We start from the raw sequence: 14,120 nt of genomic DNA on the forward strand, positions 1-14,120 counted from the left end.
GGAGAGGAGTGGGGGGAGGGGGAGAAGGGTGGGAGGAGGGGGAGGGAAATGGGAGGCTGGGAGGAGGAAGAAACTTTTTTTTCTCCTTTTTTTCAATAATAAATAATTAAATAAATAAACTGGCAAAAAAATTCTGAAAATTCTACAAAACAGTGACATCTTTAAAAAGAACTCTTGAATATGAATTAATAATAATATAGCTGGAACATGATGAGGAGAAAATGTTTAAGATCAGTAGCATTAGGAAAATAAATCCTATGTTAAAGGTAAGGGGAAACACTATTGAATACCAAGAAGGTTATCTAAAATACAGATTACCAACATGATCAAGTGTGGGTAAGATGCAGAACACTGGATCTCCCATACATTAAGGACAATAAGGTAGTCAGCCACTGAAAACAGCTAGGCAGAAAATAAGGTGAAACACATTATAAGATCTAGAAATTGTATTCACTGACATTTATTTTATAGAAATGAAAACTATGTTCACAAAAATTTGCACACAAATTCTCATAACTGCATTAACTGTGACAGTTAAAACTTGGAAATAATTCAAACATCTTTCAAATGGTTAATGGATAGAACAAATCATGAGGAATCCAAACAGTATAATGTTAATCAGCAGTAAACATGAAGCAACTATTGGTTCACACAACCATTTGGATTAATGTCTGAGCCCTTACTTTCATTGGCGACATCATGCTTACTGAAACATGTATGTCCTAAAGGATTCTATACTGTATGGCTACATTTTAAAATTTCAAGATGACAAAATTATAGTAATGGAAAACAGACTATGGTGCCCAGGAGCTGTATGTGGGTGAAAAAGTAAAGGGATAATAGCATGCAATTTTGTGTGTTGGTGACACTTTTATATTATGATTGTAGTGGTAGCTAAAAGAAAATCTCCATGCATATTAAAATGTGTAAGTCAACATAAAGTCAGTTATCACTATCTAATGCATGAAAAAAATTAACAAATATGACAAAGAATAAAATCTCTGTGAGTTTGAGGCCAACCTGTGCTGTGGGACAATGGTCTTTTCTCCTGTCACTTGTATTATTTTTAATAAAACGTTGATTGGACAGTAGTCAGGCAGGAAGTAGAGGCTGAGCAATGAGGACAGGAGATTTCTGGGAAGAGGAAAGGTCAGTCTGCAGTTGGCACCCAGACACAGAGGAAGCAAGATGAGAATGCCTCACTGATGAAAGATACTAAGCCACAGGACTAACACAGATAGGAAAAATGGACTAATATAAGTTATAAGAGTTATAAGGGGGCTGGAGAGATGGCACAGCGGTTAAGAGCATTGCCTGCTCTTCCAAAGATCCTGAGTTCCAATTCCCAGCAACCACATGGTGGCTGGCAACCATCTGTAATGAGGCCTGGTGCCCTCTTCTGGCCTTTAGGCATACACAGAGACAGAACATTGTATACATAATAAATAAATATTTTAAAAAAGAGTTATAAGAAGCCTGATCTAATAGGCCATCCAGTTTATAATTAATGTAGACCTCTGTGTGTTTCTTTGGGGCTGAACGGCTGTAAACCTAGCCATATAACTTAGCAAATTAAAGACTCATGTGGTCAAAAAAGACAGATATACAGTAAAGACAGTTTGAAGATGAAGAAAACCTCTAAATGATTTATAGTATGTTTAAAAATATATGTAGGCTTAGAAAAGAAAAAGTATAAAGTCCTTAAAATAAAAAAAGAGAATAGTGGGGTGTGGTGGCATACACTTTTAATCCCAACACTTCGGAGGTGGAGGCAGGTGGATCTCTGAGTTCAAGGACAACCTGATCTACAGAGTGAGGACAGCCAAAGATACACAGTGAAACATAGTCTCAAAAAACCAAAAATTAAAAATAAAAGAAATAGTTTAAAATAAAGCCATGTAAAGATGGAAAATATACAGAGAATCTGGATACTGTGTAACAATGAAGGGGCCTGCTTGTTGGGGTATCTGTCCCACCTGGTACCCCACAGCTGGCAAGCCCCAAATAAAATCACACAGAGATCTCCATAAGTCATAAATCTGATTGGCCCATTAGCTCAGGCTTCTTGTTAACTCTTGTAGCTTATATTAACCCATTGTTCTTATCTACGTTAGCCACATGGCTCAGTACCTTTCTCAGCTGGCAGGTTACATCTTGCTTCTTGGTAGTCTGGGCAGGAGTGCGGAGGAGGCTTCCTGCTTCCCAGAACACTCCTGTTTTCATTGCCTCGCCTCTACTTCCTGTCTGGTTGACCCACCTATACTTCCTGCCTGGCCAATCAGCGTTTATTTAAAACATGATTGACAGAATACAGACAGTTCTACCGCACCATAGAAATCTCCTGTAGGAACAGATGGCCTGGATGTCTGAGCTCTACATCCAGAACAGATTCAAGACTGCTGCCTGAGATGATCAAGACTCACAGGATACTCTAAATTTTCTTTAGGTCTCCGTAAGATTATCAGCGCCCCCGACCAGCTGGAAGTAGCTTGGAAAACTATGCCCACATTCCCAAAAAATGGACTATGGATATTTTCCTTTGTTCATAAGTAATGCAGACTCTCTGTGTGATTTTCTTTGGGGCTTGCCGGCTCTGGGGTACTGGGTGGGACAGAAACCCCAACAAGCCAGCCTTCAAGTTACAATACTGCATATTTTTGTGTTGTCATTTAGTTGTATGAGTGCTATGGAAGGAGCCACAGTTGCTAAAAGACATTTGATTATAAATGCTGCTGGATTAATCCAACACATGTATTTTGAAAATGCCTTGATGTCAAAATTTAAGTCACAGTTATTTTACTTTGAAGAAGAGGTTTTGCTTTTGTTTCCAGAAAATGAGAGGCCGTGGATTCATTCTGGATAAAAAAAAAAAATAAGGTTTGATCAAGGAAGACCCCCTGAAAAATCCCAGATAGGAGTGGATGGACCAGATGTCTAAGTTCTACATCCAGAACAGCCTCAAGACTGCTGGCTGAGATGATCAAGCCAGAATTTGACAATAATTCTAAATTTTCTTTAGGTCCCCATAAGATTATCAGCACCCGCAATCAGCAGAAAGTAACCTGGAAAACTATGCCCACATCCCCCCCCCCCCCAAAAAAAAGGTTATGGATATTTATCTTTGTTTAGACTGTTGGTTACAAGATGTTATGGATAATGGTGTGGACAAAAAGCTAAACAAAGAATATTAGATTCAGAGTTCTTAGTTTTGGGAAAGGGGGGGGAGTGCTATGGGACAATGGTTTTTTATCCTGTCACTTGTATTATTTTTAATAAAATGCTGATTGGCCAGTAGCCAGGAAGGAAGTAGAGGTGGGGCAATGAGAACAGAATTCTGGGAAAAGGAAAGGTCAGCTTTCAGTCTTCACCCAGGCACAGAGGAAGCAAGATGAGAATGCCTCATTGATGAAAGGTACCAAGCCGTATGGCTAACACAGACAAGAATAATGGGCTAATATAAGTTATAAGTGTTATATAAAGCCTGAGCTAATAGGCCAACCAGTTTATAATTAATGTAGACCTCTGTGTGTTTCTTTGGGGCTGAACGGCTGTGGGATGGGTTGGGACAGAAACCTCAGTCCACAAACCTGGTCTATGGAGTGAGTACCAGGACAGGCTCCAAAATCTACAGAAAAACCCTGTCTCGAAAACCAAAAACCAATAACAAAAGTTTAGAGAAAAAGAAAAACAACAAAAGACAAAGAAAGCATGAAAAAGGCAATGAATTACAAATATATAAACTATCTGATCTATAAATTTATAAACAATATAGAATAGTAGCCATTTGGTCAATACCCAAGTGATATTCCATAGTAACCATTAAAATACCAAAATAAAAGGTTAGCAAATAGTATCTGAATACTTGGGAATTTTGAAATAGTTGTTTACTAAGGACCTTAGCTTTCTGCTAGACAAAAGAGCTTGAACACAAATACATTCTTGACTAATTAAAAGATGAATAAGCACTGTAGTGATGAGGCGAGCAGGCTTGCTTTTCATCCCGCCTGGCTCCTGCACGACTAGCTTTACATCCGAAATAACAACACACAAATTGTATTCATTTAAACACTGCCTGGCTCATTAGCTCTAGCCTCTTACTGGCTAACTGTCACATCTTGATTAACCCATTTCTAATAATCTGTGTAGCACCACGAGGTGGTGGCTTACAGGGAAGATTCTAACCTACGTCCATCTCAGGCCAGAGCTTCATAATAGCATCTGCCTGACTCTGCTTCTTTCTCCCACCATTCTGTTAGGTCTACTCCACCTATCTAAATCCTGCTCTATCAAAAAGCCAAGGCAGTCTCTTTATTTAACCAACGAAAGTAACACATAGACAGATGACCCTCCTACAAAGCACCAAAACTATAATACGATAATGGTTTAACCATATGTTAGGGTGCAAAAAAGATGTTCACAACTTAGCTAGCAAGAGAAGGTAACACACACACACACACACACACACACACACACACACACACACACCTTTTAGAAAAGCAAGCATCTACCTTGTTTCATTTTACTTTACTTTTAGTGCTGAGTGAATAAATCCATCTTCCAGAACATACTAAGAACATGCTGTACCACTGGTTGTACCCACTGGTATCAAAAAATAAAAATATACAACTAATCTTAGAATAATATAAAAACAGGTAAAGGAATAAAAATTTCAAAGTATGCTTTACTGACAATATAGGAATAGGCTGTCACAGCTAAGTACAGGCACACACAGATTGAGTAAGTAGAAGCCAGATCACAGACTACCTTATAATCAGTTGAATTTATGTCCTGTCTATTCTTAGGTCTCAGTTATGCCCCAGAGTAACTAATAGTAACCCCTTTTACTTTCAAAAGAATTGGGCAATAAAACTGTCATCTTAGTATGATAAGAGAAATCTGATAGCTTTCTAAAAATGCTAGGAAACACACAAGAGACATTTGATAGAAGAGTGGCATCATTACATGTTAAAAAATACATATGAATAGCAAAGATAGTCTTAATTGTAGATTAGCTTTTAAAAACATTTAAGTATATGTGTGTTTGCTTGCATATACACATCAAAACCATAGTCATGTCAGGTGGGTGCCAGAAGAGACCAAAAGTTGAGAGTCAAGTCCTCTGTAACTGATGTTATAAGGCACCACAGGGTACTAGGAACTGAACCCAGATCCTCTGTACAAGAGCAGTAAGTACTCTAAACTTCTGGAATCATCTTTCCAGCCCTGTTCATTAGACTTTTAATAATCCAAGATTTATTTATTTATAATATTTATTGACAGTCCTGGGGTTAAATTTAGGACCTCATGGAGACTGGGTAAGCACTACTCATGTTCCCAGTACCTTTTTTTTTTTTTTTGAGATAGGGTTTTATTAGCTGAGGCTTTGATTCTCCTCTTCTATCCATTTCCCAACTGCTGGAATTACAGGCATATACCACCATGCGAGACTTTGTTAGCTTTTAAATGAATATATGGCACTTTAAAAAACAGTAGCACTATAAAAGACAACAAAATTGAACCTATGAATAGATTTTTAGTTTAAAGCCCTTTAAAATTATGTTAATTACTCTACATTTACCTTAAAGAAATTTTGCTTATTGTTTATCTGCTGGTCAACCATTCTACTGTAATTCATGTATGCTATGCCCTTGGTCTGAAAAAGCATTTTTTAAAAATCACATACACATAAGATGACATATGTAATGTTGCTGCTTTTAAGATTTTTTTATATTGGTGTTAGAGTATATGTTTTTTCTAAACAATGTACTTCACTGTGGTCATATCCATAGGATTCATACATACAACTATTCATGTTCCACCAATTATTAAGAGAAAGTAAAATTAACTTAATGAAATTCACTTTTATAAATTTTATTTTGTGTGTCCACATGCATGTCTGTACACTGGTGTCCACTAATGCCAGAAGAAGGTGCCTGATCTATTGGAACTAGAGTTACAGATGGCTGTGATCTGCCATGTGGTTATTGGGAATTGGGAAGAGTAGCTGGGGCTCTTATCAACTGGGCCCACTGTCTAGCCTCCACTGATACTTTAAACTTTTAACTTTTGGCAATCATTATCATTATATAACTTGGAGCTTTGGGCTAAAGGTCTGACCTGTGAGACTAAGGACTATAACTCTCCTATAGCTTCTGGTTCTGCATTTTTTTTTTAAGATTTATTTATCTATTATGTATACAGTGTTATGTTTGTCTGTGTGCTTGCTGGCCAGCACACAATTTAACCCTACTCCCTACTCCCTTCCCCCTGCTTTTATTTTCTGAGACAGGATTTCTCTTTGTAGCTTTGGAGCCTGTCCTGGAACTCGCTCTGTATACCAGGCAGATATCCTCTTGTCCCTGACTCCTAAGTGCTTCTGTTTTCTTAAAAGGAGAGAATTATGTAACCAGGCATTTATCTGTCTTATCTTTTTCTTTCAGGGGTTGAAGTCATATGTGCGCTAAGCAGCGTTTATTCCACAACTGAGCTATATCCCTACCCCCAGTTCTCTTTGTACTTGTCATCTTGAGACAGGGTCTCACTAAGCTACCCAGGACTTATTACTCTGTAGCCAAGACAGGTCCTCAATTTGTAATCCTCTTGCTTCGGTTACTTTAGGAACTGAGGTTATAGGCATGTGAAATTAGACCAGCCTTCTGAGAAGTCTTTGAATAACCCAAACTCCCAAAGATTTTTCTCATATTTCTCACAGGCATCTTACTTTGTTGTTCAGCCTAGTCTGCAATCTGGGTTCAAGTGACTCTTCCAGTCTTAGGTTTCCAAGTAGCTGAGGGCACTTGGTACAGGCATGCGTCATCATGCTTGACTAATTGTTGCAGATAGCCAGAAGACATATGGGTAATGTCCCTTTCTTTTGTTTTGAATCTCAAAATTGAATTGTGTTCCAGCACAATATTTATCTAATTTTTATCCTTTAGATTTAGAAAGCTTTTCTGTCTTTGTCATAAATTTAGTGGACCAAGCAGGGCACAGCAACACATGCCTATAATCCCAGAAACTGGGAGGCTACAGCTAGGCTGGGTTATAGCCTGTTTTTTTTTTTTTTAAAGAAACAAACAAAAACAAAAATCAAACAATCAAATGAACAATTTGAAAAAAACCACCTGAAAGTTTTTGGTATGGCAAGCTTGAGGAAAAATCAGAAATATGCAACTGAAACAAGTTCTAAACTCAGCAAGTGTATAGTCTTCTAGGAAAGCATGATTCTTAACAACATACACAATAATCCATAATCTATCCAAAAACAATAACCTGACTTAAGTTAAACTCACCCCCTATATTATGTTCAGTCTGAATAATGTGGTGATTTCCAGGTCATGATGACGGATAAAGTACCAGCATTTAATCTCTCCCCACAGTTCCTATTGAAACAGCTCAAAAGATATTTGGGGAAAAAAGATCAATACAAAAATGAATTTGACATAGAGCAAACATCAGAAGGTATGGGGTGAGGGAAAAGAAGGCATGAGAAAAGAATGGAAGCATAGCCTGGGCTACCATATGCTAGTAGTGCATCAATAGCAAAAATGAAAAGAGAATGGAAATAATTTAAAAGCTTGGTTTTTACTAGGTGTGCCATACTATGTGGCCCTAAGCATATTATTTAAAGTTTCAGTTTTATTTGTAGTAAATAAAAATAACTATATAAATATAATATATAAAAACTATATGCTTATCATATGGTTTATATAAATGAATAAATGTCAAGATTTAGTACTCAGCTTATTGTAAAAATATTTTTTATTTCTTTTTGGTAAAAGGGGCTCACAGTACTTACTTTGTAGATTGGGCTAGTCTTAAACGCACAGAGATCTGCCTGCCTTTGCCTCCCAAGTGATAAATGAGTTTGAATGATTCTTGGAGAGGCCCAACAGTAATCACATATAATTTCTTTTCTTTTTCAAATAGGGTGACACTATATAGTCCAAACAGTTCAGAATTCTCTATGTAGACCAGGGCTGGTCCAGAACTTACAGCAAGAACAAGGTTTAAAGGCATGTGCCATCATGCCTGGCCTTCATTTCTTTTATACACAAGTTTATTATATACTACTTTGATTGAAAGTAAATAATAATGTAAATGATCTTTATTGATTTTCAATCTTCTATGGCTTGTTTGAAGCTATGAAAATGATACACTAATACAGTTTTAATATATTATTTTTTCTTATGTTAGTCAAGATATTTATCACATTTATATATTTATTTTGTATATGTGTGCGGGATGTGCATATGCTATGACATACTATGTGGGGGTCAGAGGGCAAGGAGTCAGTTCTTTCTTTCTGTGGGGATCCAGAGAGCAAACTCAAGTTGTCAGGCTTACTGCTTGAGCCACCTCACTGGCTTTTAAACTCAACAGCATACTAATAAGAAATAGGCATAAAGCTAAAAAATAAGATAGGGATAACCTAAAATACTTTTTTTTTTATAAAAAAAGTATGAGGAAGATAAAATAATTTAGAACATCTGGTTTCTTCATAGTAAGTAATAACTGTGTTATAGAACTGGTATATTTTAAAATATTTTTTTGTTTTGTTTCGTTTTTTGTTTTTTAGAGACAGGGTTTCTCTGAAGCTTTGGAGCCTGTCCAGGAACTAGCTCTTGTAGATCAGACTGGCCTCGAACTCACAAAGATCCGTCTGCCTCTGCTTCCCGAGTGCTGGGAATAAAGGTGTGCGCCACCAGCACCTGGCATTAAAATACTTTTTATATGTTAAGAATACATTAGCACAGGGGGCTTAAGCCTATCCTGCAATGCATGATTACTAGAAGTGCTAAAAAATTATTAAGAGCACATAGGAGCCAGTTTGAAAGACACACAGAAACTCCCACAGGACAGAACTGGAAATATACAAGCAACAAAATAAATAACAATAATGAATGATAACAATACTAATATATGGATACTAAATTAAAATAATTTAAAATTAAAAAGATGACTAAATGAATTAATGAATGGATAGTTTCCCCTTATACTATAGTATTAATCAATAAACACAAAATGACAGTAACATTTGTCATTTTAGAAATTGTTTTGTGATCATAACAGCAGAGATTTAGATAAGATTACATCAGGGCATAGAATTAAGTCAAAATTTGCCAAGAAACAGCAATATTTATATACTTTAAAAGAAATCTGGGGCTGGAGAGATGGCTCAGTGGTTAAGAACATTGCCTGCTCTTCTAAAGGTCCTGAGTTCAATTCCCAGCAACCACATGGTAGCTCACAACCATTTGTAATGAGGTCTGGTGCCCTCTTCTGCCCTGCAGGCATACAAGCAAACAGAATAATGTATACCTAATAAATAAATAAATAAATATTTAAAAAAAAGAAATCTGACAGCCTATGAATTAAAAAGGACAATGTTAACTATATAGGGGAAATTTGATAGATTCCACCTTAATCATGTAATTTGATATCAATAGTGAGCAAATTGACATTATGTTTCTTTTTGCTCCTCTTCCTTTTCTGTTAGCACATACTAACTGTAAAAAATACTTTGGTCATATACAGCCCTCATGAACCTCTTGGTACACTGACAATAGACTATCACCCAATGTTCATCCCTGGAAGAATATGTAATCCAAATTGAAATATACGACAATCAGATAAAATTAGTCAAGACTTTTTATAAGCTGGTACTCTGCAGAATATCAAGTGTCATGAAACACAAAGGCTTCCTACTAAAAGTGACAAGAAAGACAGAGCATCAAAATACTATATGTTACACTGCATAGGGAGTAATTGATGTAAATTATGTTTAGATTACTTCTACATTATACATACTAACATATGTAGTCAATATAGAATGTACAAGTGCAAAAGTGTGAAAATATAGACATGAGGACAGAAAGAAGCATGTTTCCCCCCCCACAGGACATTTATATAATATGACTTAATAACTAGAATACAAAAAATAAAAAAATTAGAATAGGTAAATTTAAAAATTTTAATCATCCATATATCCTAAAGCTGGAACACCTAAAACGTTATTGGTATCAGAAAAGTCAAATTACTACCAGAGAATCCCCTATCCCAACCCACAAATTCTGCTATCCCTGAAGAGTAAGACTACAGAGAGATTTAGATTGTTTAATATGGAAAAAACAGGCAAGGATATGGTAAATATAGTCCTCCCAAATACCTAGAAAACTTGCTTTTAGACATATTCAAAATACTGAACATAATTGAGGGTTAACATCAGCAAAGGTTTTGGTAGTTCTTTGAGGTCTGTGCTCAGCAAAAGCAATCTCAAAAGAAATCTCTATTCTAACTAAAAGCAAACAGCTGGAAACTGAAAAGGGGAAGTAAATAATCCTAAAACTTAGTTAAATACAGTTTTAGTTCATTTCTATATATATGTTAGGAGATGTTTGTAAAAAATATAAACGTGAACAAGAGCACAATCTAGTAGTCATGCTTTCAAACTTCATATACCTGGTTAAAGATTGAGGGTATGAATCTAAGAGAACGTAAGACACAGACTTATTAATAAGTATGACACCTTATATAAAAAATTAACATAAGGAAAAAGAACATTTATGTAGTGATAAGAGTAGAAAATGGCATTATGAGACTGTCAGAGTCAGTGGCTAAATAACAAATGATGGTATAGTGGATTAAAAATAAATATCAAAAGGTTTATAATCCCATTAAGTAAAAATGTGTGATTTTTATTTTTTTCCTAAAGAAAATAAAGAAAACAACAAAAGACTGCCTTTATTATCTTTCAAATTTGTAAGAAATACCTTGAGAACATGAATGAGTTATATTTAGGAGACTGAAAAGATAAAGACCGAATGGAAAACTTAAGTGCCATTAATAAATGAAGTAAACAACACGGTTAAATATTAAGCCTCTTGTCACAATAAAGCAAACACATTAACTTTATTCTGTAGCAGAAGAAAAAACTGAGCTCAGCTACAGTAAGTGGAAGAATAAAACAACTTCCTAATTTAATTTTCCCATGTATCTATAAAGGAAATGTTCAAATGTGACACATTTGCCCCAGATTTTATCCTCCTATGACAAATGAAAGAAAAGCACCTAACTAGGTACACTGTGTTTATTAAGAGAGGGATTAAGAAATTTTTTTGTTTGTTTTTGTTTTGTTTTTCAAGACAAGAGTTTCTCTGTGTAGCTCTGGCTGTCCTAGAACTCACTCTGTAGAGCAGGCTGACCTTGAACTAACTCACAGAGATCTGCCTGTCTCTGTCTCTGAGTGCTGGGATAAAAGCTGTGCACACCATTGTTCGGTAGTAAATAACTTTTTATTTCAATTTATTTTTGCAGTTCTAGGAATCAAATCCAAGGCCTTGTATATACTAGGCAAGTGCTCTGCGACTGAGTTACACACCCAAACCATGTTAGGCAATTAAGAAGAATTAATTATAGTAACAATAAAACACTGCTTTTTAAAAGCGTTTGTGGCCTTTTGTATATTTTACATATTAAAATTTTGAGGGGTATGAAGTCGTATTCTGTTGGCTCAGGCTGTTGGCCTTGAAATCTACATCTAACTAGTGCCCCTGACACAGCCTTATAAGTCACTCAAACTACAGATGTCACCATACTTGTGTTTTGTGACTGACTTTTATTAGGCTTTTGTTTGTTCTGTTTTTGTTTTCAAGACAAGGTTTCTCTGTGTATTCCTTACTGGCAGTCTTGGAGCTCACTCTTTAAACCAAGTTGACCTCGAATTCAGAGATCCACCTGCTTCTACCTCCTGGGTGCTGGGATTAAAGGCATGCACCATCACCGTCCCGTGAAATGACTTTTTATTTGTAATTATCATTTTGTTCTGTCTTGACATTCTGTTACTTTAAGAGTAGTAATACATTATCTAAACATCACTGTCAAATAGGAGTCAACAGACAATCCCCAGCATCACCAATAAATATGAAGTCAGGTCTCATGAGTATCTGTAATAAACAGAATAACTCTTCTCTTTCTCATGTAGAATTAGCTAATTACTTAAGTATCTTTCAGATTAGGCAAAAAATTCAGATTCTTATCCAAATAATGTTTGTACTACAAAATTAAGCCATGCTGAAGGTCTGGTGCCATCAGTATTTATAACAATACCAAAACAGTCATCATTAGAAATGTATTATAGAAATTAATAGCTTTTCTAGGGATGTTTACTTTAACATTAAATTTTAAAGATACACTATAATAAAAATAGTTTATCTTTAGTTACTTTAAAACATCTAAATATAAGACATAACAAACAGTTCTAATCACAAGGACAACAATTCTCCAAGGCACTAGTTGTGTTTTAGACTTATCAGTATTTTCTGCAAATGGCTTCAGAAAAGCTTAGCTTCCTAAAGCACAGAAAGAATATTTGTAATTTCCTACCTGTTCTGGCATGGCTCCATGTTCAATTCCAGTCTTCAATAGTCTATAGCAATTGCCAAATAAATCCCATTTAGTGAGATCATGAGCACTAAAAGAAATAAAAAAGGTTTTAATTTTACTCTAGAATAAAAGATAATTTAAATTGAAGTTCAGTTTCACTAAGCAGAATAACAAAACAATATTTCATTTTCTTGTAGAATTAAAATCAACCCATAATGGAAACATTTAAATGCAGAAAAAAAAAACAAAGAAAGAAAACAAGAGTAACGGTAGAGGTAGAGTTTGTTAAATAAACCACGAGTTTCACATTTAACATCAGGTTTCTCCTTAAATTGTTAACCCAAACTCGTAATGTAAACATGAGCAACTTTATTATATTTAAAATACATTTTAAAGAGAACCCTTTCATAATTTAAAAAATACAGTTACATTTGTATTTTTGAGGGAGAAATCTCCTGTCATCAAATGGACAGAATTACAAAACTAGAGGATAGGAAATATGAGAAACTCAAAATTCATTGTGTAGCCATTTGTATAGCCTGAAGACTTTTGAATGATTTTTCTCAGGGCTCACTATGTAGTGCAGAATGGCCTGCAGCTCCTGCATGTCCTCCTGTCTCTGATGCCACCTTACCTGATTTTGAAGGAAGAAACATGAACTCCACTACAGAGCCAGTTCTTTTGACTGTGGCTGTTAACTTTTATCATAAATGACAAGATACGCTTTAAAATAAGAGTTCTATACAAAATTCCAAAAAGTTTACTTGTATGTAAAAAAGGATTTGATTTCTCTCTTTTTCTTTATTTCTTCCTTCTTTCCTTCCCCTCACCCACAGAGACAAGATCTCACTACAATGCTCTGTTGCACTAGCTAGTCTCCATCTTTGGAGTCAGTTTTATCCCCTTAAAAGCAGGTAGGAGTAGCAGTAGGCACTATCACAATCAATAAAAAGCGTAGATGCTAGAAACTGCTTTTGATTTTTTTTTTTTTTTTGGTTTTTTCGAGACAGGGTTTCTCTGCAGCTTTGGAGCCTGTCCTGGAACTAGCTCTGTAGACCAGGATGGTCTCGAACTCACAGAGATCCGCCTGCCTCTGCCTTCCGAGTGCTGGGATTAAAGGCATGCGCCACCACCGCCCGGCTAGAAACTGCTTTTGAAACTTGAATAATTTATTAAGAGCTTCCTTTTGACAACAAACCTTCTATTGTCAACACAATTCTGCTTTTCTTTCTTTGTGGAGACGATAAACCTCATTCCAGGGATATGTGGATTTGAAAGCAGTGCTTTCAAACCATATTCCTTATTCAAATCCAACTGTTAATCTGTCTACTTAGTAAAAACGGTAATAATCTAGAAGTCCACAGGAATTACTTGCATAACTTCCTCAAAAATCTTTTCTCATTGATCTATATATAGTTTGGCAATAAAGTAATATATTTATTGTAAATACTTATCATACAGATTGTGGAACAGCTAAAAGAAAGAAATCTATCTTAAATTTTTGTTTTTTTATTGAAAAAGGTTGCTTATAACTGAAAATTTACAACTTTGAACCAACATATATAACCTTCCCACCAATCTTACTTTTTATTTAGCAAGGTTGTTACATACCATCAATTAAAAATGACTTATAAAACTCCAGTTTATTGGCCGGGCGGTGGTGGCGCACGCCTTTAATCCCAGCACTTGGGAGGCAGAGGCAGGCGGATCTCTGTGAGTTCGAGGCCAGCCTGGTC

The 14,120-nt window shown here is 35.7% G+C and overlaps 1 protein-coding gene across 2 annotated transcripts in view; it reads right to left on the bottom strand.

Moving 5' to 3' along the window:
• The window catches only part of Stag1 (stromal antigen 1), a 335,960-nt gene that overhangs the window by 61,569 nt on the left and 260,271 nt on the right, over positions 1 to 14,120 (bottom strand). For both annotated transcript variants that reach the window (XM_005367800.3, XM_026789595.1), the window contains one exon: positions 12,385 to 12,472. In XM_005367800.3, coding sequence (XP_005367857.1) covers positions 12,385 to 12,472 — 88 coding nt within the window. The remainder of the gene's footprint in view (positions 1 to 12,384; positions 12,473 to 14,120) is intronic.

This window comes from Microtus ochrogaster, unplaced genomic scaffold, assembly GCF_000317375.1.
Source record: "Microtus ochrogaster isolate Prairie Vole_2 unplaced genomic scaffold, MicOch1.0 UNK24, whole genome shotgun sequence".
In the NCBI taxonomy this organism is placed as follows: Eukaryota; Metazoa; Chordata; class Mammalia; order Rodentia; family Cricetidae; genus Microtus; species Microtus ochrogaster.